General features: G+C 50.1%; 2 protein-coding genes across 11 annotated transcripts in view; one reads left to right on the forward strand and one right to left on the reverse strand.

Annotated features, from left to right (window-relative positions):
- LOC103245075 (5-phosphohydroxy-L-lysine phospho-lyase) overlaps positions 1-13,288 on the forward strand; it is a 26,126-nt gene extending 12,838 nt beyond the window's left edge. For 3 of the 7 annotated variants that reach the window (XM_008015481.3, XM_008015482.3, XM_008015483.3), the window contains exons 9-13: positions 6,476-6,630; positions 7,022-7,111; positions 8,810-8,940; positions 9,933-10,013; positions 12,951-13,288. In XM_008015481.3, coding sequence (XP_008013672.1) covers positions 6,476-6,630; positions 7,022-7,111; positions 8,810-8,940; positions 9,933-9,982 — 426 coding nt within the window. In that variant the 3' untranslated portion in view covers positions 9,983-10,013; positions 12,951-13,288. The other 4 variants (XM_037992588.2, XM_037992589.2, XM_037992590.2 and 1 more) reach the window with 4 other exon arrangements.
- On the reverse strand, positions 10,704-17,661 carry HNRNPAB (heterogeneous nuclear ribonucleoprotein A/B). 4 transcript variants are annotated; one of them, XM_037992592.2, is made up of 8 exons: positions 17,429-17,661; positions 17,123-17,354; positions 16,165-16,333; positions 15,293-15,451; positions 14,959-15,090; positions 12,428-12,539; positions 11,596-11,736; positions 10,704-11,312 (listed from the first exon to the last, which is right to left on the reverse strand). In XM_037992592.2, the coding sequence occupies exons 2-8, from the start codon at positions 17,329-17,331 to the stop codon at positions 11,242-11,244; spliced, it is 993 nt and encodes a 330-aa protein (XP_037848520.1). In that variant the 5' UTR covers positions 17,332-17,354; positions 17,429-17,661; the 3' UTR covers positions 10,704-11,241. The 4 variants fall into 4 exon arrangements, with proteins under 4 accessions (XP_037848520.1, XP_072866550.1, XP_037848521.1 ...); XM_073010449.1 differs by having other exon boundaries at positions 12,422-12,539; XM_037992593.2 differs by lacking the exon at positions 11,596-11,736.
- Positions 17,662-27,487: the final 9,826 nt, after the last annotated feature.

The following is a 27,487-nucleotide window of genomic DNA, read 5'->3' on the forward strand; positions in this document are numbered from 1 at the left end:
TCCCGACTTTTCTTTCTTTGTTTTACTTGACCCTCAAGTGTACATCATTAGATAGAATCCTTGGTTCGTAGAAGACTCTCAACATCTGTCTGTGCATAGCCCTCTTTTAGTTATTCAGTTAACCTTTATTAATGTTCTAAGCACCTGGGAAGCCAGCATCCCTAATAAAAGCTAGGACCTTGATAATATCCTGCATCTCTCCAGATGTTTCCCCCAATTCCCTCTTATTGCCTCCTCTACCCATCACTCCAGATAACCATGGTAACCATCACTCTCAATCCCATATTATTTAGTTGTTTTTTGACTTTATATGAAGTCTATCATGCTGTATATACTCTCTTAGGATTTTTTTTTTTTCTGCTAACATCACTAAGAATCCTTCCTATTGCCTGTCACTGAAGTTCATTTGCTTTGACTGCTTTATAATCTTTGTATAAATGTACCACATTCAGTCATCCATTACTATTGAGCTTGTTCCTTTTTTTTTTTTTTTTTTTTTTTGCAATTATGAACAGTGCTGCTTTGAACAATTTTCGTAAGTCTCCGTTGTACATGTGGCAAGAGTTTTTCTTAGGACTGTACCTGAGGGTGGAATTGCTGGCTCATATGGTATGTGTTCACCCTTAATTTTAAAAAATAATAACATTTGTTTCTAAAGTAGTTCACAAGTTAACACCCCACCAGTAGTGTATATAGTGTATATCTTTTTTTTTTTTTTTTTTTTTTTGAGACGGAGTTTTGCTCTTGTTGCCCAGGCTGGAGTGCTATGGCATGATCTTGGCTTACCACATCCTCTGCCTCCCGGGTTCAAGCAACTCTTCTGCCTCAGCCTCCCTAGTAGCTAGGATTACAGGCATGTACCACCACACCTGGCTAATTTTGTATTTTTGGTAGAGATGGGGTTTCTCCATGTTGGTCAGGCTGGTCTTGAACTCCTGACCTCAGGTGATCTGCCCACCTCAGCCTCCCAAAGTGCTGGGATTACAGGCGTGAGTCACTGTGCCCAGCATCTTTTTTTTTTTTTTTTTTTTTTTTTTTTTTGAGACAGAGTCTCACTCTGTCACCCAGGCTGGAGTGCAGTGGTGCAATCTCAGCTAACTGCAGCCTTTACTTCCGGAGCTCAAGTGATCCTCCCACTTCAGCCTCCCCAGTAACTGGGACCACTGGTGTACGCCACCATGCCCAGCTAATTTTTTGTATTTTTGGTACAGGTGGGGTTTCACCATGTTGCCCAGGCTGGTCTCAAACTCCTGAGCTCAAGCGATCAGCCCACATTGGCCTCCCAAAATGCTGAGATTCCAGGCGTGAGCCACCGCACCCGGACTATATCTACTTCAGTGCCTTTTAATTTTTGCCAGTCAAGTGGAGCGTAAAACAGTGGCTTGTGTGGTCTTGATATGCCATTCCTTGATTTCAGATTACATGAAGTATCTCTTCATATGTTTATTGACCATTTGTTTCCTCTTCACTGAAATGCCTGTGTCTTTTGCCCATTTTTTGATTTGACTTACTAGTGGTTAATTTGTGCGAGTTTTGTGTCTGTATGTATATGTGTGTATCTGTGTATGTATACCAACACATACATATCTATATATTTTTGATGCTAATCACTTGTCAGTTGTGTATTTGTGAATATATTCATCCAGTTTATAACCTATCTTCACTCCCTTTACATATTTATGATAAAGTTTTAAATTTTAACATTGTCAGCTCTATCATTTTGTCTTATTTTATAGACAGTGTTTTTCATATATTGTTTAAGATCTCTCTCCCTACTCCAAGTTACAACATATATTCATTTATGTTTCCTCTTAAGTCTTTTAGCATTTTGTTTTGACATACAGGTCCTTAATCCATCTGCAGTTGATTTTTGTACACGATGTTAATCAGGAATCCAATTACATCCTTTGTGCATGTGATGCCAGTGTTTTCCTGTTTTCAGAAATCTTTTTCTGCTCCCTTTGTTCTCCATTCATCTTACATTCCTCCTCTGTTATGTAACCAAAGTTCACACGTGAGAAGATCTGTTTCAGAGCTTTTATACTTTTTTGGTCAGTTTTGGTCAGATTACTGTTCATGTGCCACATTATTACTAGAGCTTCATAATAGGTTTTACACATTCATAATAGCTTCTGGTATCTTTTAGAAAAAGTCCCCTTTCGCCTGTGACTATTCCTGTCTCTTTTCTCTTTCATTTAAATTTTAAGAGTTACCTTTAAACATTTTATGAAAAACTCTGCTGGGATTCTGATAGGGGAATTGCTTGATCTTTAGATCAGTTTGAGATTTTTTTTTTTTTTTTTTTTTTTTTTTTTGAGACGGAGTCTCGCTCTGTCGCCCAGGCTGGAGTGTGGTGGCACGATCTCGGCTCACTGCAACCTCTGCCTCCGGGTTCAAGCGATTCTCCTGCCTCAGCCTCCTGAGTAGCTGGGATTACAGGCATCCGCCACCACGCCTGGCTCGTTTTTCATACTTTTAGTAGACATGGGGTTTCACTGTCTTAGCCAGGATGGTCTCTATCTCCTGACCTTGTGATCCACCCACCTCGGCCTTCCAGTGTACTGGAATTACAGGCATAAGCCACAGCACCAGGCCAAGGAGAATTGATTTCTTTACAATATTCCTCTTCCTATCCATGAATATGGTATATTTATGTTTTATAATTTTCCCTATAAAGATCTTACACATCATTAGATTTAGTCCTAGATATTTGATAGTTTTATCATGAAATGGTGATGTCTTTATATATCTATTGTTTGCAGCTGATGTATAAAATACTTTCTTATATCTATCCCCGTGCTAAACTCTAGTATTTCTAATAATTTATAGGCAGACTTTTTTTGGTTGTTTTGTCTATATAAACGATTATATCATCTCCAAATAATGGTAGCTGTCATACTACACTGGGTGAGAGACTTCTAGAAGATAGTTGAATACGAGCAGTGACAATGCTTGTCTTGTACTTGTCCAGTTCATGGGAATGCTTATTTGTCCATTCAGGATGATGTTTGTTCTAGATTTTTACTATATATATACTTTTTTTTTTTTCTTCTTGAGATGGAGTCTCACTCTTGTCACTCAGGCTGGAGTGCAGTGGCATGATCTCGGCTCACTGCAGCCTCCGCCTCCCGGGTTCAAGCAATTCTCATGCCACCAATTCCTGAGTAGCTGGGATGACAGGCATGTGCCACCACGCCCAGCTTATTTTTTGCATTTTTAGTAGAGATGGGGTTTCGCCATGTTGGACAGGCTGGTCTTAAACTCCTGGCCTCCAGTGATCTGCCTGCCTCGGCCTCCCAAAGTGCTGGGATTATACAGGTGTGAGCCATCGCAGCTGGCCTAGATCAGATTTTTACTATATGTTCTCAATCAGGTTAAGAAAATCTCCTACTACTTAAGTTACTATGAGATTTTACTATAAAAAGGAATTGAATTTTATCCTGTTCTTTTTATGCATGTATTAAAGCAGTATTTCTTCTCTTTTGTTATCATGGTGAATTATATTTACAGCTTTTCTAATATCTTTGCAGACCTGGGACAAATCGAACTTGGGTATGGAATATTATCATTTTTCTATATTATTGCATTCTGTTTACTTATATTTTGTTTATGAATTTGGCCTCTATTTTCAGGAGTAAAATATTGGCTCACATTTTTTTCTTGTATCTTGGGTTTTGGTAACTGGGTCCTACTAACCTTGTAGAATGAATTGGGAAATATTTCTTCTTTTTCTTTTACATAAAATTGGGGTGATCTGTCCTTTGAAGGTAAAAACTCACCTATAAAGCCATCATCTGGGCCTTGTGTTTTGTGGGAAGATATTTAACTGCTGCTTTAATTTCTTTAAAAGTTATGTTTCAGTGAGTTCAAGATGCTATAACAAAATACCGTAGACTGGGTGGTTTATAAACAGATTGATTTCTCACTGTTCTGAAGGCTGCAAATCTAAGATCAGGGTGCCAGCATGGCTGGGTTCTGGTGAGAGTCCTCTTCCAGGTTGCAAACAGCCAACTTCTCGCTATACCCTCATACCGTCAAAAGGGTGAGAGCTCTCTGGGATCCCTTTTATAAAACCATAATCCCATTCATGAAGGCTCTATTCTTGTGACCTAATAACCTAAAGGCCCCACCTCTTAATACCATCACATTGGAGGTTAGGATTTCAACATATGAATTGGGGGAGACACATTCAATTCATTGCACGTTATATAGGGTTTTTAAAGTTGTCGTATTTGCTCTGCCCCTTTCCTCTCTGGGACACTCAGTATGTGGGTGTGCTTGTGTCCTCGGGTCTATATGACTGTTTTTATTCCTTTTCCTTTCTGGTCTTCAGACTGTACAATCTCAATTGACATATTTTTTTTTTCACGGATTCTTTCATCTGCCAGCTTAAATCTGCTGTTGCCAGGCGCAGTGGCTCACGCCTGTAATTTCCTAGCACTTTGGGAGGCTAAGGTGGGTGGATCACTTGAGGTCAGGGGTTTAAGACCAGCCTGGCCAACATGGTGAAACTCCGTCTCTACTAAAAATACAAAAATTAGCCAGATGTAGTGGCACGCACCTATAGTCCCAGCTACCTGGGAGGCTGAAGCACAAGAATCGCCTGAACCTGGGAGGCAGCAGTTGCAGTGAGCCGAGATCACACCACTGCTCTCCATCCTGGGTGACAGCTAGACTGTCTCAAAAAAAGAAAAAGAAATCTGTTGAGCCTCTCTAGAAAATGCTTCAGTTCATTTATTGTGCTTATCAACTTCAGAGTTTCTGTTTGATTTTTAATAATTTATCTCTTTATCATTAGACTCTGGTAAGACATCATTTTCATGCTTTGCTTTCAATCTTTTAGGTGTAGTTTCCTTTAGTTCTCTTAACATACTTGGTTTTGGGGTTGTTTCTGTTTGCTCGTTTGGAGACGGGCTCGCTCTGTCACCCAGGCTGGAGTCTTGGCTCACTGCAGCTTCAACCTCGAGCTCAAGCGATCCTCCTACCTCACCCCCCAAGCAGCTGGGAGTACACGCATGTGCCACCACGCCTGGCTGTTTTTATTTTTTGTAGAGATGGAGTTTCACTGTGCTGCCCAGGCCAGGCTGGTCTCGAACTCCTCAGCTTAGGCAACCCACGCACCTTGGCCTCCCAGAGTGCCGGGATTACAGGCATGAGCCACTGCACCCAGCTAACATACTTGTAACATCTGATTAAAGTCTTTGTCCAATAAGGTTAGTGTCAGCTTCCTCAGGGACAGTTTGCATTGATTGCTTTTTTCCTCCCATGTCTGGGCCATGCCTCTTTACATGTTTCAGAATTGTGTTAAAAGCTGGACATTTTAAGTAATATAATATGGCAACTGTGGAGATCATATTCTCCTCCCTCCCCATGGTGGTTTTTTCTGGTGTTGTAGTGCCTTTTCTGAACCAATTCTGTAAAGTGTGTTTTCTGTCATGTGTGGCCACTGTAGTCTCTGCTTGATATGGTCCTCTAACCATGAGATCGCCTTAATGACCTGGAACTCAGCCAAGAGCTTGTAACTGCCTTAGACTTTACTTCCTCATTCTGCAGAGCCTCAAGGTAGCCAGTGGTGAGAGCTTAGGGCTTTCTAGATCTTTCCTGAGCACGCACACAGCACTCAGCATGAGCACATCCCTGTGCATATGAATGGCTTCTAGATTCCCAGGAATATGTCACAGCCTTTCAAAGCCCCCTGTAGCCGTCTCATAGTGACAGACAGCAGATCAGTGGTTGCCTGGGGCCAGCAGCAGTGGGATGGGTGCACAAGGAAGTGATGAAAATGTTCTGTGACTTCACTGCGAGGGAGGTTACACAGGTACATACATTTGTCACCTCACATTGAACTTTAAACACCGTTTATATGGAAATTATACCTCAACAAAGCTGATGTTTTTAAAGACGTAGTTTAAAAACAAAACAAAAAACATGGTCTGCAGGAGACACCTTGCCGGTGATCCTCTAAAAACAGGTCTCCACTCAGATACCTGCAGAATAAGGACAGGGTGGGCAAGGAAAAGGCGCCAAAGACCTCCAGGTGTGTGTTAGGTGGCTTTCCCTGGGTGGGCCTTGGTGTGCTGCGCTGACCCTCCTTGAAGGAGGAAGTGCCTAGTCCAGTGCTGTGGGTCTGGGCCCAGGAGATGGGGCCTTAAAGCCTCTCTTGGTAAAGACTAGCTCTGTGGGAACAAACAGGACACCCTCTCTTCTGATTCTGTATCTTCTAGGGGCTCCTACTGTACTTCAGGGGTACCTGACCTGGGTTGCAGTCACATTAGCTCCTGGAAAGCCAGGACAGCCCATGGGGGCCCCCGTTGAACCCCATTTATTACTGCTGAGGACTGTGCACCCTAAGGGGTTTGGGGCCTGTGCTCTTGCCACTGGTCTTGGAACCCGTGTGGCAGTTCTGCCTCACCCTCACTCTGGGGCATGGCCCACTCTGCTGGGGCATCTGACATGTTCTTTGTCCCTGACTCAGTTTGGGGGCAGCCCAGTGTCCTGCGCTGTGGGGCTGGCCGTCCTGAATGTCTTGGAGAAGGAGCAGCTCCAGGCTCATGCCACCAGTGTGGGCAGCTTCCTGATGGAGCTCCTCAGGCAGCAAAAAATCAAACATCCCATCGTCGGGGATGTCAGGTGAGGCTCTGGGGGCAGCAGTCACCACCGACCTGCCAGGGCCCAGTGTGGTACCATTTTCTTCACCTCCTAACAACCTGGGATGGTGGGGTTATGTCCGCTCTCAAGAGGGCTGAGACACTGAGAGGTGCTATTGCCCAAAACGGCACTCCTGGGGAGGAGAAAGCCAGGATATGACCTGACCCCTAGCTATCCCCAAGCCTCTCTCCTCTGTCCACACCAAAGATCCCTCCCAGCGCAGTTATTCCCTGAAACTATTCTCACCACCTTCTGAAGGTGCCTCCTGTGCTCAGCCTCCCCAAGAGGCACAGGTAGGAGCCCAGACGGGGTGAGGCGAGCACCCTGGCCCCTCAGGCATGGCCTCCTGTGATGTCATCACCTTCCCCTGCAGGGGTGTTGGGCTCTTCATTGGTGTGGATCTGATCAAAGATGAGGCCACAAGGACACCAGCAACTGAAGAGGCTGCCTACTTGGTATCAAGGTATTTTCTTCTTGAAACAAGTTGCTTCCTGGAATAGGAGACACCACAGGTGCCTCTTTGCAGGGCCAGAGGCCTTTAGTGCAAAGGAGGCTCATCTGTACCCCCAGCACTCTGGGCCACAGACTTGACTGAAAGAGGGCTGGGGCCGGGGGTGGTGGGCGGGGGGACAACTGATGCTATCAGCTGAGGACAGAGATAAGTGGTTAGCAGTTCTGTAACCAGTGCCTGACTGCAAAGGCTGCAGATGAGACACAGGCTGTTCCCAGACCAGAGCAGCACCTCTGCCTAGAATGCCCAAGCTAGCAGGGCACTCAGACCTAGGAACCCCTAATGCCACCTTGGCCTGGAGAAGGGAAGCACCTTCATTCACACCAGGGAGCTGTGGCAGCACCAGAGTCAGGGTTGCCATGCCGCACGACAGGTGGCTGGGATGGACAGGACTCCTGCTCCTAAGCTGGGTTGGGGGGTGTCTCAGAACTCAGACTCCACCAGTCCCACTGCCCTGGTTTGCTTGTCCTTTCACTTGGACCTTGAGGCCTCAGGACTTCTTCTTCTAGTTTAATGATTATTCCCTTTTATCTCCATTCCCCAGGCCTCCCCCTTCCCCCACTGCCACCATGGAAAGCTCTTCTGGTATCTGATGTGTCCTTATTCAAATTGTGAGACATGCATGGTACTGATGTAAATCTCTCTGTGCTGTGTTTGAACTTGGCCTTTCCTAGTCCCTGCCTTCTCTCTGCTGTCAGTCACATCCCCAGCTTACCCCCACCCCGCTCCCAGGAGTCTCAGGGATTCGGAATGGTCGGGTGGCATGGAAGGAAACAGATCCCAAGTTCAGCCTACTCTTTCATCTCACAGTACCCTGGGGGTGCTTTTCCAGTTCAGTGAGGAAATGGGTAAGTCACCTGCAGTCACCCTGCTAGGTGGCAAGAGCTCGATCTGGCCCCAGGGCCGTCTAACTCCAAAGTCTAAGCCCTGTCCTTTCTGGCATGGCCATGGTCAGTGCCAGAAAGACTGGGATAGAAAAATGAAACCAGAAGGTAGACTCCCAACCCCCAAGAAATAAAAATAACAAGGTTTACAAAAGAATGGGAACAAGGATCAAAGAATATAAACACAACCATGCAGACCCCTCATCTCAGAGATGAGGTTAGACTGTGGACTAAAAGTGATTATTAGCTACAAACGATGCTAAGATAAAGCCATCTTCCTAAGAGGTGGAAATTTTCAACTGGAATTTTAAGATAACCCGGAGGACAGGCCAGGGAGATTCCTGAAGCTCGTGAGGGACACGTGGGGCCCATTACACCAACTGCAATGTTGGACATTCTCTATATAAGAAAACAATATACATCACGTCAACCACACAGAAAACCAGAGAATGCAGGGACTCTTGTGGCAGTCTGCTGTTTCCCTGTGGCCATTCATTCTTGGCTTGGACTGTGGCTCCAGGGGTAAGGTGAGGCAAGGCGCCTGTTCTGGGGGGCAGCAGGCTCAGGACCAGGTGCAGTGCACCCCAAGCAGGGGCGGCTGTGGGCCAGATGCACAGGACTTTGGTAGGGGTGACCAGTAGTGTCCTGGCAGGAACTGGCCCATGGAAGGCTCTGAAGGCAGTGTGGCTGGAGCACTGGACATGAGGCCAAGGCCAGGCTGAGGAAGGCCTTGAAGGCCACGTGAAGGGGTGTCCTGTCCTCACAGGCTGAAGGAGAACTACGTTTTGCTGAGCACTGATGGCCCTGGGAGGAACATCCTGAAGTTTAAACCCCCAATGTGCTTCAGCCTGGACAATGCACGGCAGGTGGTGGCAAAGCTGGATGCCATTCTGACTGGTGAGCTTGAAGCCTGAGCTTGGCCATGTTTCTAGAACCCAGCCTGAAGCCAGCAACTAGAGTCTCCTAGCATGGAACAGGGAGGGGACAAGAGTCCAAGAGCAGAGGCACATCTCCTCTGGACAGTGCAGGGAGCAACAGAGAGGGTCTTTCATGCCCAATCTACTCCTATTCCTGCCTGTGCCTAAGAGCTTCTTGGGCTGTCAGCAGGTGGGAGCTGAGCCACCACCCAGCCTGCCTCGGCAGGCATCAGATGTATGCAGGACAAATCAGTGGTGGGCCTGAGAAACAGGCCATAAGAACTACAGTGGGAGTTGAGACCCCCATTACCGCCAGCCTAGAATGTAGAGATGGCAGTCGTTTCATTCTGTACGAGGCAGGTCACATGAGGCTGCTGGGTGGCTGAAAGATTTGTACCACTGAGACTGGACGCAAAATGAAATTCTACTCCACATTCCCCATCACCTAGGATGGTCATGGTCAACCCAGGGTCCCCCACTAAATCCACTTACAAGGAAATCTCATGGCTGTGTTGCCATTTATAGCTCAGTGACGCCCCACATAGGCAAAGTTGCATCTCACAGTAGAGATCAGAGCTGCCAGCCAAGCAACCTGTGCCCTCCTACCTCTGGGTGATCACTGCTACCCACAGGCATGCCTAGTCCCGTGGCTCTGGAGCTGGGGGCGGAGGCCCATCCCTGCTAGACACAAATCGGAAGCGGTAGATCTGATGAAAAGGAGTGTGTGCGGGGGAAAGGCTGGCACAGAACAGGCTTACGGATCCCGGACAGAGACTAGAAATCTCAGAGGAACTGAGGGCTGGCTTCGTGCTTTTCAGGAAACTGCTGCCACTCCTTTGGGGAATGGGACATGGGTATGGATAGCCAGAGGGCCCAATCTCTAAACTGTCCTCCAGTTTGGACACTGAAGTCACAGGGCATCTTCAGCAGAGAAAGGTGACTGAGTCGGCGTGGCTTTGTGGTCTTTTTCAGACATGGAAGAGAAGGTGCGAAGTTGCGAGACGCTGAGGCTCCAGCTCTAAGCTAGCCCTGCTCTGCCTAAGTGTACTCCAGGTGAGTGGGCCTTGCTTCTTGCTCTTGGGAGATGCAAAGCGGGTTCCTTACCATCAGCAAGCAGCCTCGGAAAACTGAGCCTTTTTTTTTTCTTAAGACTTTTTGTTCTGGTTGATGCTCCTTCCCCCAAAGGTTAGTTTCTTCAACACTGGAAAATCTCCAATGCTTAGCTTGCACTTGACGGCAGAACAGCTATGTCCTCCCTTGAAACCTATGGGGCTGTATCCATGTGGAACCCCAACCCACCCTTGCCTCTTGTAACCACCTAGTCGTATGCCCCAATGCCAGACCTGGAGTTGGGCTCCAATCCAGCCAGTAAACATCCCCTGCCAGAGCAGGCTTTTCTTCACCAGCCAGGAGGGGCACTACTGTGCCCCAATTCAGCTGGCCCTGGCACTGCCCTAGTGTGTAAAGAATCGATTTTCATTCATCAGCCAAGAAGGTTGGTGTTCTAAGGTGTCCCAGGAGGGGTCATGCCTGCTGGGGATGTGAGCCCTCACTGCCCCATCCTCACTCCCCATAGACCTCTTATTCCTTTCTTTAAAGAGGGCTCAGTCCTAAGCAGGGCAGTCCTTAAAGGACACCCCCACAACTGGGCGTGCTGCAGGAGGAAGCCCAAAGTCCAGGGCACCTGGCACCCCCCACCCTGAGCAAGAGGTCTCACACAGCATATCCCACACTCACCCAGGCTTGGGGGTTTTTAAATTTTATTTCAAAAGCTTGGATAGCTTCAATATCCAGGTTGTGGCAAAATCAGGACACGTGTAAAATACCTTACAATACATTAGATTCCCAAAAGGTACCAAAAAGTACAGTAAAATTAACACTTCCATTACAGGAAATGTATGACACAAATAATATAAAATTAAAAGGTGAAAAAAAGGTGACACTGGTTTCCTAAGATACAATTTACTCTTTACAACCAGGGTCCACAGGTCCAGGCTGCAGAGCGGCAGCAGGAAGCAGAGCCTCCCACCTGGTTCTGGGGGACCTGGTAATAAAAATCAGCCCATAATGGCGCTCTGGCCTCAGACACCACACGCTGCCTAAACAACTAGAGCTCTGGAAATAGTAAACAGGAGAGTGATTTCCATGGGGGAAATTTTAAATAAGATGCACATGGGACAGGCCATAGAAAGTTTGCCAAGTTAAATTTGGTACATAATTGTGTTCACTCCATATCCAAACAAAGCATGTGTGCGGTCAGTTGGTCGCTCCTGCTGCCGCCTCAGTATGGCTTGTAGTTATTCTGATGGCCACCACGTCGCTGGCTCTTGCCGTAGTTTGTACTACCCTGACCTAGGGATAAGAACAACCATAGCAGCTACTATTTACAAGCATTTGCCCTGTGCCACACGCTTGATATGCATCTTCGCAGGATCCTCACCAGCCCTGTGACAGCAGAGATTGCCTTCCTCATGTTACTAAGACCCGGAAGTCTAAGGCTCAAAACTGAGTAGCTCTCATGGCTGAGCCAGGCCTGTCTGACTCCAAAGCCCCTGCTGCCAGTGGCTCCTGCACTGTCTGTCCTGCCTCCCCTGGGGGTGGGTGAGCAGATGGGGCCTCCCTCTCTCCTACTTACTGTAGTCGTAGCCGGGGCCGTAGCCGTAATAGCCATAGGGCGAGTAGTCGTAGCCGCCATAGCCAGGCCCGTAGCCCTGCTGGTAGCCGTAGCCCTGGTTCCAGTAGTTGCCGTAGCCCTGATTCCAACTCTGACTCTGACCTGTGGGGGGAGCAGGGCACAGGGGCCCGTGGACCATTTAGCATACGCAGGAGCTAGGATGGAGGAAATCCTGCCCTTTGGGTGGCAGGGTTACTATGGCAACTCAGGCAGAAGCCAAGGGGCTGCTGTTCTGGTGTACAGGGCCCTGGGCCCAACCCTGCATCTGAGAGACCCAAGCAGAGGACCAGAGACCAGGACGCTAGCTTTACTTGGGGCAAACAAGGCAGCTCACTCACTCAGTCACTCTCTGATCACTCCCACTCTCCTTGGCAGCTTGGCCTTTAAAAAGATGCAGTTCAGGCTTTGGAGTCAGAGGGGCCTGGGATGGAAGGGGATAAATGCCTGGCACAGCTCTGCCCTACCCACCCTTCTGCCTACCTGCTCACAGGTGTACCAGACTCAGGACATCCACAAAGCCAACACACCCATCATGTCCCCTCCCCCAGAGTATAACACAAATGCTCTCTCTGCCCTGGGCACCCAAGCCATTCCAAGGGGCAGCAGCAGGCAGCAACAGCCTCAAGCACACAGCCCTGACCCAGAGCCACTCCTATTCCTGCTCGTCCCCCACCTCACACAGTCTGCCCACCCCTGCTGCACAGCACCAGAGGGAGCCCCAAGACAGGTTTGGAAGGCTCCATGTAGGCAGGGAAACAGGACCCATCTTCATCCAGGTTCCACTCACCTCCACCTCCACCGCCACCTCCGCTGCCTCGGTTCCCTCGGTTGCGGTTTCCACGGCCCCCAGAGCCATACTGCTGCTGCTGATAGACTTCTTTGGGCTGGGCCACCTTGATCTCACACTAAAAGCCAAGAGGACAGTGGTCAGGCCAGTAGGACAAACTCAGGGCAGTGACTGCACAAAGATCTTCACTGCAACAAACATCAGATCAGGTCCATCTGCTCAAAAACAAAATATGCTAGTGTGGGAGGTCACCTTTGAGCTAAATAAAGCTCATGGAATCCCAACTAAAACCACGGGCCTTCCAGCAGAGAACGCTTCCCACAGAATGCACTTGAGATGGGCATCTCAGCCCCAGGGCAACTCCATGTCTAATGGAGGCAGGCAACTGGGCCAACTGCAGCCCAGGGGAGCAGAGGACAGGCTGGGAGCAGGAATCACACCTTGGTCCTACTGGGCTAGAGGGTCAGACAAGACTTCTCAGATGAGGGGCCTTAGACAATGAGGTTTTAACATCTTTTTCTCTTTACAGAAGAAACTCATCTCATTCAAATACATGCCATTGAGAAGGCGACCCTGACCTCCCTCTTACAGATAAAGTTTCAGAGGCTTTCAGAGGCTCAGGATGGGGGGCCCTGCCTGAGGCCATAATGCTACCCACCCGCTCCTCCTAACCACTGGTCTGTTGGGATGACCCAGATGTCTGCATCCCCTCAAGTCAGTCAATTTCCTTTTTGTCCACTGAGGATGGGATGAGGTAGGCTGGGGTACTTTCAATGCTCCTGCTTAAATAAGTTAGACCAGACCAGTGTATTTCTAAAGAAAATCCTGACACGCACCCCCATTAAAAATAGTACATTTTACAGTGTCCCCATACAGTCATACTTTTAATCGGCAAAATAATGCAATCTGATATATTCTATCCTACTGAATTAAAAATACTGAATACAACCAACTAAATATACTTACTTCTAAGACTCACTACCAGTAGTTTCACTTAAACTTTGCCTCAGAGGCTCTTCCCAACCCCATTTCCCATTATGGCACATAGAGAAAAAGGCCTCTTTATCACTGTCCAATGGAGTAATAACCAATGCCTCCCTTAACTGCCTCAAAGACTGTCACTTTATAGAAAATTTAAGACCATCCTAATCCAATCTTCCCAAACTCCCAGCCAGGACAGAGACTTCCAGGAGCTCCACCTGTCCTACGTTATCTGGCTGCCAACTCCTGCTCAGAAACAGAGCCTGCCACACCCTGCCACTGCAGGCCGCACCCACAACTCCCAACTGCCAACTTGAAGCCTGGACTACCCTTTCCCTGACCAGAGTTCAGGAGAGAGGAAGAGCTACACGTCTCTGCACATGATTCCACTCATTTGAAAGCACAACTGACCCTGGATTTAAGCTGGCCAGAACCCTGGGAGATCTTTGGAAGGATTTTTGCCTGGGTATAGGGTTGACTTAAAGAGGTGCCCAGAAGACCAAGTGAGGCAGTTCATGCCTGTAATCCCAACAGTTTACAAGCCTGAGGCAGAGGATGGTGAGCTCAGACAACATGGTGAGACCAGGCTTTTAAAAAAAAAAAAATACAATACCAGGCGCGGTGCCTCACACCTGTAATCCCAGCATTTTGGGAGGCCGAGAGACGGATCACAAGGTCAGGAGATTGAGACCATCCTGGCTAACATGGTGAAACCCAGTCTCTACTAAAAATACAAAAAAGTTAGCTGGTCATGGTAGCAGGCACCTGTAATCCCAGCTACTCAGGAGGCTGAGGCAGGAGAATGGCATGAACCCGGGAAGTGGAGCTTGCAGTGAGCTGAGATCGTGCCACCGCACTCCAGCCTGGACGACTGAGCGAGACTCCGTCTCAAAAAAAAAAAAAAAAAAAAAAAAAATGAGCCAGGCATGGTGGTGCATGCCTGTGGTGCCAGCTACTTGAGAGACTGAGATAGGAAGATCCCTTGCGCCCAGGTCAAGGTTGCAGTGAGCCATGATAGTGTTACCACATCCCAGCCGGAACAAAGCAAGACCCTGTCTCAAAGCAAAGAAAAAAAAAAAAGCTCAAAGTGGCAAAACGGATGGAAGTGGACAAAGATTTGGTTGTAGAAGGAGGTAAAAAGGTTCTGGAGCAAGAAAAACTTCACCACAGAGGAAAATCAGTGAGTTGCAGAAGTTCTAGGATCTTCTGAGACCTTAACTGCAAGCTTCATACACCCTGGACTCAAAAATCTAGAACACTCTCACCTCTAGCTTTAAATGACAAACTAAAGAGGCTACTCAACCTGCTCTATTCAGAGGCCACCTTCTCCTGCCTCCCTCACATCCTGTGTTTGTTTACTGGCAGTCCTCCCAGCCCGGGAAGTCTTTGAAGGATCAGAACACTGCCCCAACCAGGGCAGCATACGCTTCAGAGAAATACTAAGGTCTAACCAACCTGGAGAGCTCCTGCACCATGGCCCAACCCCTAACCCCGACCCCTCTAAGGGCCAGCTCTCCAGCAGCACAGGAGGCCAAGCAGAGTTGGAGACACCTTACCTTGCTTCCACTGATAGTATGGAACTTTTTCTCCAGAACCTTCTTCACAGGTTCTTCTTCTTTAAAGGTGATAAACACAAAACCTCGTCTTTTGTTCAACTTTGGATCCATTGGAAGTTCAATGGCCTCAATCTGCAAAAAGCATAGGCAAACTCAGGCTCAATACCTCTCTACCCCAGAGCGTTTAGGGGACTCACAGGAGAAAAGACCCCACTGAAGGCAGAGAGTGAAAAATAAGCCCTGCCTGGGAGGGTCTACTCAGGCAAGGATACCAAGGACCAGAAAGAAGGCAGCCTTAGGGCAGCTGATGGGCTACTCCCAGGGCCACACTCACCTCCCCAAACTCGCCAAAGTACTCCCTGATCTTTTCCTCAGTTGCTTCAGGATTCAGACCCCCAACGAAGATTTTCTTCACCGGGTCCTTCTTCATAGCCATGGCCTTTTTAGGGTCAATGACACGGCCATCCAGCCTGTGCTCCTTCTGGTCTAGGACCTGTTCCAACAGAAAGGGGTCAGGCTGACTCAGCAGCATGAGCCAGACAAGGCCCTTCTCTCTAAGCCATGAAGATACCAGCACAGATACAAAAATGTGTTTCACCCCCTCCAAATTCTACCCCAGCTTAACTTCCCAACCCAATTTTCTTCAAACTTCAAGTACAGCTGGTTTACCTCAACACCTAAAAAGCAGTCCTCACCCTCAAGCCTTTGATCATGCTCTTTCTGCCCAAGCAGTCCCAGCGTGAGGCCCATCTCCAGAAGCAAAGCAGCAGGGACTCAGCATAGGCTGAAGATGGGCTGCAGGGGATGAAATCCTCGCTCCACTCCCTACTAGCTGTGACCTCTTCTACTTAAATGTCTGAGCCTCAGGGTTTTGGTTTTTGTCCTGTAAAATGGGGCTAACAGCCTATCATAGCAATCTTGGAGACTCTCTTGTAATCCTCCCAGATGTTTAGCACAGTGCCCAGAATAGGCACATAAAAGGTAATGAATGTCAACTATCATCTTCCCAAACCACTCCAGCACATACTCTCACTCTCAGCTTAATTTGTATTGTCATCCCCTCAAAAACCGGAACATAACCTCTGGCTTTGCCCAAAGCACTCAACCACATGCGGAACACACAAACGAGTCATGCTGTAAGAAAGGTGTCCTCTTAGAATTCAAATCGTTTCCACTGAGACTGCTGAAATCCAGCACCCAGCTTACCTTCTCCACACTGGCTGCATCTTTGAACAGGATAAACCCAAACCCTCTTGACCGTCCAGTGTTGGGATCCATTTTTATTGTACAGTCAACGACCTCTCCAAATTTAGTAAAATAGTCTTTTAAATCTTTTTTGCTAGTATCCCAGCTCAGGCCACCAACGAACATTTTTCTGAAATGGCAGGGTGAGACACATGGCAACAAGTCTTAAAAGCAAGCTGTGATTTTGGAAAGGACTGGCCCTGGCAAAGCTCTCACAAAGTCTACAGCTACCCTTAGAGTCTGCAAGGTGCACCTTAGAAGGATGTTAAATCTCCACTACCCTCCAAATTCAATTCAACCAGGACCCTAATGAAGCTTAACAAGGCTCTGCAGCCCCAGGCTGGGAGAAGCAAAGAAAGGACCACCTCACCAGGGACATGGGCCCTAACTACTCACAACTGGAAATTCATTTGTTATCTACAACCATGTATCAAAGGGCCAGCGTCTTCACCACCTCCTGAGAACTCTTTTCAAGGAACTCGATGCTTCCGGGGGCCAAGCCCGCCCAGGGTTCAGACCGTGACTCCGCCCCCGGGAAAGGCGGAGGAGGGAGGCCTGGGCCCCGGCTCGCGCCAACTCCGCCCACGCAGCCCCGGCGCGGCCCGAGACGCCGCCAGGCCCCGGGTCCGAGCGCTTTCCCTCTTCCGGGCCATCCGCCCGCCCCTGCGCCGGCTCCGGCCCCGGCCCCGGCAGCGCACAAACGGCCCCGGGGCGGCGCCAAAGTTGACCCAACAAACTCCTGCAAACTCCAGCGCGAGTGGCAGCGCCAGGCCCGCCCGCGAACGCAGCGGCGACAGTCCGCGGGCCGCACCGGCCCCGACCCGGGCCAGGCCGCCGCCCCTCCCCCCGCCGCGTGGCGCCAACAAAAGGCGGCCCCGGAACAAAGGCGGCGCCCCCGTCCGCCCGCGCCCGCACCTACCCCGCGTCCTCCTCGTTCTTGCTGGCGTTGATCTGATCGCCCTCGGCGCCGTTCTGATTCCCGCTCGGGGGCGCCGCGGTCGCGCCTCCAGCCCCCGCCGTGGCGCCCGTGCCAGCCCCGGCCGGGGACTCGCCTTCAGGGGCGGCCTCATGTCCGTTCTCGGTGGCGCCCGTCGTCTCCATGGGCTGCTCCTCGCCCGCTTCCGACATGCTAGGCCGAGGCGCGGCGGCTCCTGCAACCAGCGGCGACAGCGCGTCAGGCCGGCGCGGCTCCCGCCAGAGCTCCCGCCCGCCGGCCGCCGCTCACCTCGCCGCCGATGACGCCGCGGGGCCCGCTCGTCCCCACCAGCCGGGGAAGGCGCCGCGGGCTCGGCCGCACTCAAGCTCGCGCTGCTGAGGCCTCGCCCCAGTCAGCCCACGGAGCTGCTCCAACTGTGTCTCCTCCTCCTTGGCCGCCGCCGCACGGGAACCCACCGACACAACCAAGCTCCCTCCCGCGCGGTGCCGCCGCCTGACAATGCCGACTCGTGGCGCCCTTTATAATGCCGGAGCCGGGGACCACTTCGCAACAAACTGCACGCTCATTGGCTGCTCCAGTCCGTCACTCAACCTAGCGTCAACGTCCCATTGGCCGCGGCGGCGCGCGCGCTCTAGACCCGGGCGGGCTTTGTCCTCATTTTAGAACCCGCGCGACTACGGCCGGTACCGAGGGCTCCACCAGCCGGGCCGGACGGCGCCGGGTCCAGGGCGGCGAGCAGCCACAGCACAGCGGTGGGAGAGCCTAACCGGACTGTAAGCTCGTCGAGGCCCTAGTCCCTTGCTCTCGAGCACTCCATCCCAGCATTGGCAGCCTCCGCCTCCCCATGTCCCAAAAGAGGAAACTAGGCTGGAGAAAGTTTCGCAGTCCGAGGACGCATGGCTGGAAGTGGCAGAACCCGGGCTTCCGAGGTTGGGAGAGTGGGGGTCCTCCAAAGCCCTCAGCACGGGTCGGAGGGAGGGGGCTGACCCCGCTATCCCCCTGGACCTTGGTGCCCTCCAAGCCCCGCGCTCGCGACCTGTCTGTCGCCTCCCCCCAAGATGCCCTGCAGGGACTGTGAGACCTTGGTGTTTCCCGATCCTCGGTCCCCTGGCACCACCTTAACGATTGACATGGCATTTGTACTTTTGTTTACTTAAATTTTTTCCTTTAAATCGTTTGTCTTTTTCTTCCTTTTTTTTTTCCAGCGTCCCGAGTAGCTGGCATTACAGGCGCCCGCCACCACCTCCGGCTAATTTTTGTATTTTTAGTAGAGTCAGGGATTCGCCATGTTGCCCAGGATGGTCTTGAACTCCTAACCTCAGGTGATCCACCCGCCTCGGCCTCCCAAAGTGCTGGGATTACACGCAGCCACCGCGCCTGGCCTATGTTTCGTCTTCGTTTGAGACAGGGGTCTTGCCCTGTCGCCCAGGCTGGTCGCAAATGCTGAACTCAAGAGATCTGCCCGCCACGGCCTCCCACAGGGCTGGGATCACAGGCTAAGCCACCTCGCTCGGCGCCATTTATTTTTGTTGAAACTTTTTTTTTTCCACTCTGTCGCCCAGGCTGGAGTGCAATGGCGCGATCTCGGCTCACCGCAACCTCCGCCTCCCGGGTTCAAGCTATTCTGTCTCAGCCTCCCGAGTAGTTGGGATTACAGGGGCCCGCCACCACCCCCGACTAATTTTTTGTATTTTTTTAGTAGAGATGGGGTTTCATCATGTTGGCCATGCCCATCTTGAAATCCTGACCTCAGGTGATCCACCCGCCTTGGCCTCCCAAAATGCTGGGATTACAGGCCAGAGCCACTGCGTCCGGCCTTTTTTTTTTTTTTTTTAAACAAATACAGCACTCCTGAACTCACGAGATAAAGGACAGGGTGGGGGCATTGTTCTCTTCCTAATACACAAAACTCCTTTATATTATCTCCTTGACCACAAAACTTTAAAGGTCTGGGTAATCCCGTTATTCCTTTTAATCATATGGGTGGCAGGCCCCAAGGCAAGCAGGATTACAACCTCCAAGCCTGCAGGTTACCAAATTGCAACCCAGAACTCAAGCAACTAGCGTTTCCAGTGGATTCCTGCAGCCAGGACCAGTGTGATGGACTGGGCATTCCATTTTCTTTACTGTGTCTTAACAACCCAAGTAAGGTGGTACCGTCCCCAATTTTATTTTATTTTTAGTATTTTATTTTTTGACACAAGGTTTTGCTCTGTAACCCAGGCTGGAGTCCAGTGGCACCAACACGGCTCACTGCAGCTTCAACCTCCCGGGCTCAATTGAGCCTCCTGCCTCAGCCTCCCAAGTAGCTGGAACCACAAGTGTGGCCCCCATGCCAAGTGAATTTTTTGTAAACACAGGGTCTCCCTATGTTGCCCAGCTGGATCACCAATTTTTTTTTTTCTTTTGAGACAGGGGTCTTGCTCTGTTACCCAAGCTGGAGTGCAGTGGTGCAATCTCGGCTCACTGCAATCTCTGTCTCCCGGGTTCCAGTGATTCTCCTGCCTCAGCCTCCTGAGTAGCTGGGACTACAGATGCACTCCACCATGCCCAACTAATTTTTGTATTTTTAGTAGAGACGGGGTTTCACCATGTTGACCAGGCTGGTCTCAAACTCCTGACCTCAGGTGGATCACCAATTTTAAATGAGAAAACTGAAGTCAAGAGCAGTGGCCCAAAGCTCCACAACCAACTCAGGCACTAACTCCACCCGGGCAGTGGAGTTGCCCTGAGGATGAAAGATGAAAATACATGGACTTCAGACTTCTCTAGGAAAGTCTGAAGATTTAGCTCACACTGCATGGCATTCCCCTAAGGTAACAGTCAGGTGGAGCTGGGATACCCGTACCCAGACAAGCAAGTGCCCTCTGGTTCACCCCAAGGCCACTCTTCACTCTCCCAGGCTAGATTCCATAACAGGAAGTCACATATTTCCACACGACCTTACTCATGTCACTGAGATCTGGCAGCAAGGCTTTCAGGGAGGTCTCAAACTGCTCACCCCACCTCCACCCCAGCCCTTGCCAACCCACAGAAATGAGGGCCAGGGCCGTGGCCTGCAGGAGATGATGAGCACAGCTCCCCAAGCAGTGAAGGTAATTCAGGAAATTAAGTTCAAAGTCAAATAGTGTAGGTGCAGCCCAAGGACATTACTGCAGGCACAAATTCCCCTAATCTTCCACCTGGATTTCTTTAGCACAACTCAAACACTTTCAGTGACATGTAAAGTCTGAGGACACAACATTTGGACAGTGCTTAGCAGTTTACAAAATGCTTTCACCAACCTTGCTTTATTGGAGCTTCAAAATAGCTTTGTGCAGTTACCCATATTTTATACACAAGAACACTGAAACCACAGCTAAAACTGTGGCCACAAAACCAACATGTCCAACTCCACACTGGGAATGGTTTCCAGGTCTCCTGGCTACTGTGGGACAAGGTATGTCTGAGCTTCTGAGTTCCTTGATCTAAATTAGATCTCCCTTTGGAGATCTAATTTATTCTGAGGCTCAGCTGGGCATGGTGGCTCACGCCTGTAATCCCACCACTTTGGGAAGCCAAGGCAGGAGAATCCCATGAGGCCAGGAGTTTGAGACCAGCCTGAGCAACATAGTGAAACCTCATCTCTACTAAAAATACAAAAAAATGTCTGGGCATGGTGGCCCAGGCCTGTAGTCCCAGCTACTCGGGAGGCTGAGGCACAACCTCCCACCTGGGAGGTGGAGGTTGCAGTGAGCCGAGATCGCACCACTACACTCCAGCCTGGGTGACACAGCAAGACTCTGTCTCAAAATAAATAAATAAATAATCCTGAAGCTCAAATAATGTAATGGCTTAAAAAATACTTCATAAACTAGAAAGAACTGCAGGCAGGTAGGGGTCAGACTCAGCAAAAAATAAAAAATGCCGGACAGAGCACAGTGGCTCATGGCTGTAATCCCAGCACTTTGGGAAGCCGAGGTGGGTGCATCACAAGGTCAGGAGATCGAGACCATCCTGGCTAACACGGTGAAACCCCGTCTCTACTAAAAAATACAAAAAATTAGCCGGGCATTGGTGGGGGGGCGCCTGTAGTCCCAGCTACTCAGAAGTGTGAGGCAGGAGAATGGTGTGAACTCGGGAGGCAGAGCTTGCAGTGAGCAGAGATTGCGCCACTGCACTTCAGCTTGGGTGACAGAGCGAGACTTTGTCTCAAAAAAATAAAATAAAATAAAATAAATAAAGCCTTCATATTGTATCCAAGGGTGTTTCTGCCAGAGGCAAGGCACCACACTGTTTGGGAAACAGTAGGAAGTCCTTTTGACACAGGGCTCCCTACTCTTGTTATTAGGTCCAGTTACAGACCCTGAGTAGAGAGCACTTCCATGACAGCGAGGTTCTTAAGTCAACCAGGAGCTCAGTTACCCCTGAAAATCGCTTAAAAGGCCCATGAAGTACACACTGCCCGGGTTTGGGCTATTCAGAATACATGCATAAAATGTGGACAATCTGCAATGTAGGAAAGGACATACACAAAATACTTTTGGATCGTTTTTTTAATTACATGAATTCGTTTTTCTCACATTCTTGTTTTCCGTGTGTTTTTTGGCTGAGCCTGCAAGGTGGAAGTTGCATGAGTTAACTACAAATATATCGTGCCTCTGCTGTGGCCAGCTCCCGCCACAGCCACTTCCCACCCTCCAGCCGACAAAGTCCAGCTCCCCTGCTTCAGGACAGTCCTCTGGCCAGAGGACTGTTTCTAAAACACAAGTCATACGATCTGAGAGCGACAGTGAGAAAAGGAAAAATTTAAAATGCAAGTCCCATCTCGTCACTACCTCTGTGTGAAAACCCTGGCTGACTTCCCAGTGCTGTGAGGATGAAGTCTTAGCCTTGACTTCGGGTGAATATGAGTGGGAGAGACAGTGGGGGCTCCCAGAAATCTGTGTCCCCGCCTTGCCGCCTCCCTTGCTGTGTGGTCTGTGAGTGGAGGAGTCCCTTTCAGGCTGGGGCGATGGAGACTGGGGGCCTTCTCCAGACTTCCCTTCCCCCCGCGACCATGTGTTCTATATGGCTGAGCTACCTTATGGAGAAGAGCTGTTCAGCCCACATCAGATTTGACACAAGCTGAAAATGAACCTGTACTGGGCCTGGCACTGAGATTTGGGATTTTTTAAATTTTTTTTTTCCTCCAAACTAGCCTGGCCTATCCTGACCCTCCCAACTGGCCTGTAAGGTCCAGCATGAGCCGCCTCGGCTGCACCTCCTTGCCACTCTCCACTCCAGCTGTGCTGAATTTCTTTTACTTCCTGGAACACACCAGTGCCCTCCTGCCTTTGGGCCTTTGCACCTGCTGTTCCGTCTACCTGGAACAGTCAGCTACCTACTGTACACATTGTGCTTGAATTGTGTGCCCCCACAAAAGACATGTTCACGGCCGGGCGCGGTGGCTCACGCCTGTAATCCCAGCACTTTGGGAGGCCGAGGCAGGCAGATCATGAGGTCAGGAGATCAAGACCATCCTGGCGAACACGGTGAAACCCTGTCTCTACTAAAAACACAAAATATTAGCTGGGCGTGGTGGCGGCGCCTGTAGTCCCAGCTGCTCGGGAGGCTGAGGCGGGAGAATGGCGTGAACCCAGGAGGCGGAGCTTGCAGTGAGCCGAGATCGCGCCACTGCACTCCAGCCTGGGCGACACAGCGAGACTCCTTCTCAAAAAAAAAAAAAAAAAAAAAAAAGATATGTTCAAATCCTGACTCCTGGTGCCTCTGAATGTGGCCTTACTTGAAAATAGTCTTTTCAGGTGGAATCAAGTTAAGATGAGGTCAAACTGGAGTATGAGGATGAAAGGCCCACCCTACTCCCATATGACTGGTGGACTTAAGAGGGGGAAAGACAGACAGCCACGCAGGAAAAATGCCACATGGCAACGGAGGCAGAGATTGCAGTGATGCATTTACAAGCCAAGAAACACTAAGGATTGCCGGCAACACCAGAAGCTAGGAGAGGGGCAAAGACCCTCCCCTGAAGCTTTCAGAAGGAGCACGGGCCCGGCTGGCAGCTTGATTTTAGACTTCCAGCCTCAAGAACTGTGAGAGAATACAGCTGGGTTGTTGTAAGCCACTCGGTTTGCAGCACTTAATCACAGCAGCCCCAGAAACTGAACACAACACCCAGCAGACTTCCTCCTCCTCCTATGGGAAGTGTTCTGTCATGCCCCAAGGAAGGGTGCCCCTCAGAACATGGGCCACACTATTGACATTGACAGTGAGTGCCCTGAGACCCTGCATCGGGTCTGTCTCCTCCACCCTGACTCCTACGGTTTCCACCCCAGTGCCTGCAGAATGAATACAAGATCTTTTGTTTTGTTTTGTTTTGAGACAGAGTCTTGCTGTGTTGCCCAGGCTGGAGTGCAGTGGCATGATCTCAGCTCACTGCAACCTCTGCCTCCCGGGTTCAAGCGATTCTCAGACCTCAGCCTCCTGAGTAGCTGGGATTGCAGACATGTGCCACCACACCTGGCTAATTTTGTACTTTTAGTAGAGATGGGCTTTCACTGTGTTGGCCAGGCTGATCTTAAACTCCTGACCCCAGGAGTTCGGCTTCCCAAAGTGCTGGGATTACAGGCGTGAACCACTGTGCCCAGCCCCAAATCTCATCTTGAATTGCAATCCTCATAATCTCCTTTTGTCATGTGAGGGATCTGGTGGGAGGTCACTGAATCGTGAGGGCGGTTCCCCCATGCTGTTCTCATGATAGTGAGTGAGTTCTCACAAGATCTGATGGTTTTATAAGCATCTGGCATTTCCCCTGCTGGCACTCATTCTCTCTCCTGCTGCCATGTGAAGAGGTGCCTTCCGCCATGATTGTAAGTTTCCTGAGGCCTCCCCGCCACGCAGAACTGAGTCAGTGACACCTCTTTCCTTTATAAATTACTGAGTCTCAGGTATTTCCTTATAGCAATGTGAAAACAAACTAATCTAATACCGTTTCAAACCAGCACCTTGTGAACTAAAGTTGCCTCTTGGACCCACTTGCTTGCTCTATACAGTGTTTTGTTCTGTTTTTGTTTTTGAGAGAGGTCTCGCTGTGTTGCCCAGGCTGTAGTGCAGTAGCTGTTCACAGGCGTGATTGCGGCTCAGTGTAGCCTCAAACTGCTGGCCTCAAGTGATCCTCCCGCTTCAACCACCCTAGCAGCTGAGACGCACACCACCTCACCCAGTCCTACGCAGTGTTTGGCTCATTTGAAAAAATTGTTTGCCAACATTTACGGATTATGACATTTATTTCATATGTGTGTGTGTGTGTGTGTGTGTGTGTATATATATTAGATGGAGTCTCACTGTGTTGCCCAGGCTGGAGTGCAGTGGCATGATCTTGGCTCACTACTAAAACCTTCACCTCCTGGGTTCAAGCGATTCTTATTCCTTAGCCTCCCAAGTAGCTGGGATTACAAGCATGCACCACCATGCTAATTTTTGTATTTCTAGTAGAGAAAGGGTTTCATCATATTGGCCATGCAGGTTTCGAACTCCTCATGATCCACCCGCCTCGGCCTCCCAAAGTGCTGGGATTACAGGCGTGAGCCACCACGCCCTGCCAGATTATTTCTACACAAGGTTGTATGTCCAGTTACTTTTGAAAAATTGTTAGCTAAGGTGACATTGGGCCACAGTCTCATAGGTCCAGAATCAGCAGGAGCTGAGTCACAGTGACCCCCAGCGGATGAGGCAGGCACTGCCCAGCTAAACCCAGCCCCCACCATGTTCTAATGTCTTCCTCCAGGGCCCCACTAAACCTATTCCCATTGACCAAAAGCATCTGAGATGTGGATCCCTAAGCAGACCTCCATGAAGTTCAGCTTCTTCATCTTTTTTTACATTTTTTCTGAGACAAGGTCTTGCTCTGAGTGCAGTGATGTGATCACGGCTCACTGAAGCCTCGACCTCCTGGACTCATGTGATCCTCCCGCCTCAGCCTCCCATTTAGCTGGGACTACAAGCGTACGCCATCACACTCAGCTTGTTTATTTATTTAGCTAGAGACAGGGTCTTCCTGTGTTGCCCAGGCTAGTCTCGAACTCCTGGGCTCAAGCCATCTGCCTGCCTTAACTTCCCAAAGGGCTGGGATTACAGGCGTGAGCCACCGCTCCCAACCTACTTCATCTTAAAAAAAAAAGAGGATGGCACCTGTCTCTCCACAGTCCTGCAGCGCTATAGGAGGAAGGCTGCTAAGGGTTTAGAACAGCGCCCGCTGTAAGTGAGAGCTGCTGTGACTGCTAACAGCAGCAACAGTGGAAGCATCCAAGGTAACATTCCTTTGCCTGCTGACACCCCCTCCCCCGCCACCGGCCCCCAGCCACCCCACAACAACATATCTCAAAATATATCTCAAGTCAAATCCTTGAAACAGACAAGTAAGATCTGGAGAGACAACCTGGGGCAGCCTCCCTAAAATCACACTTTCTTGCAACAGCTACCCCACGCCCTGCTGAGTCTCAGAGGCAGCCTCCGTCCTTCAGAAACCAATCAGAAACGGCTAGAGCCCTGTTCTGTGGTTCCCATACAAACCCTCATCCTCCCAGTTTCCTCGAGAGCGCACAAAGCTGCATACAGTGGGCACAGCTCACGCAGGGGCCCGGCCTCGTCTGCAACACTATCTCCTGTGTAGTGCCTGAAACTTCAGACTCCCTGACCCCTGGGGCTGGACTCTCCGTTTTATAAAGCATTCTAGGCACTGGTCATTGCGACAGGGACAGATTTTAGGACTCACTATTGCAGATTAGGTGGGGAGAAAGCCTATTAAACTGGGAAATGCCTGTCGCCCTCTGAGAGGCAGCAGTGGCTCCTAAAAGAGGCTCTTTATGTTTATGTCTTCGCACTGCAACTAGGTCAGTGTGGACCTGCGGGCTCTTTCTTTGAGCCTCAGTTTCTTTTTTTCTTTTTTTCTTTTTTTTTTTCAGACCGGGTCTTACTCTGTGACCCAGGCTGGAGTGCAGTGGCACCATCTCGGCTCACTGCAACCTCCATCTCCCAAGTTCAAGCGATTCTCCTGCCTCAGCCCCCCAAGTAGCTGGGATTACAGGTGCCCACCACCATCTCTGACTAATTTTTGTATTTTTAGTAGAGACGGGGTTTCCTCATGTTAGCAGGCTGGTCTCAAGCTCCTGACCTCAGGTGATCCGCCCACTCCAGCCTCCCAAAGTGCTGGAATTATAGGCGTGAGCCACCGTGCCCAGCTTGAGCCTCAGTTTCTGATTCCACAACAATTCATCTATTCACTTATGTATTCACTCGATTGAATTGTTGAGGCTTCAATTGCCGACAACATGCCCTTGACCCCCAGGACAGACTGGGTCTCTGAACTCTGAACCCCCACGCGTAACTGTCCCTTAAACATCTTTACCGAGGCTGAGCAGGGGTTCTCCAGCAGAGACAGAAAAGAAGGGGTGCAGGCAGAGGAGATGACACAGCTCAGCTTCCAAGCCTGAGAAAGCAGAGGCTGCTTGGAGAACAAGTTGCCACACACGATGAAGAGGAGCTGGGACTGCATGGCTGGGCAAGGACTTTGGGTGCCACGACAAAGGGTTCAGATTTATCCCGCAGGAAACTGGAAGTCAGTGAATACTGCTATGGCCGTGCTCCAGTGGAGGAGATGGGAAGGAGGGATGATGACAGACCTTGAGGAGGGTGTGTTGGCAGAACGCTGTGTTTGTGTGTGGTTACAACCCCAACTCCATGCATGGCGCAGGACGGGTGGTGAGGCTGGAGCACCGGACCAGAACCGCTTGGTGGAGGGCCTTGGACTCAGAGGCTTGCTTCTCTCAAGGAGAAACCATTCCAACCCTTGCTTCCTGGCTATCCCTCCTGCTAGTGGCACCAATTGTCGTGACCATTTCTTCTAGTATATTTGTCCCTAGAGGCTAGAGAAGGATCAAGAGATGATCCATTTGCAAGATCAAGTCCAAACCCCTTGGTAACAAAGGCTGGCAGAGGGAAAAGTGAGCCGAGCAGCGCCAGGCTTCTAGCCTCCCCGTGCCACGTCCTTTCGGCTCCTCCACCACACAAGGCTTTGGTCTGATCAGACCCAAGGGAAAAAGACAAGGGCACTCCGAGGTTTTCATCTTCCTACCCAAGTGCTGAGCCTGACAGACCACAGAGACACAGACACAGAAAGCCTTCCTCCTGCCAGCCGAGAAGCAGGAAGCCACAGACAGGACCATCCCCTCCGCACCTCCCACCTCCCTTCTCCCTGCACAGCAGAGAGGAAGGCAAAGCTGGTTCCGTGGGTGTGAACAGGAAGCGCAAGAAGCCCCAGCTCTGGCTGTTCCCAGCACAGGGCCAGACCAGGCAGGGCTCCCCAGGGAG

This window comes from Chlorocebus sabaeus, chromosome 23 (genome assembly GCF_047675955.1).
Source record: "Chlorocebus sabaeus isolate Y175 chromosome 23, mChlSab1.0.hap1, whole genome shotgun sequence".
NCBI lineage: Eukaryota > Metazoa > Chordata > Mammalia > Primates > Cercopithecidae > Chlorocebus > Chlorocebus sabaeus.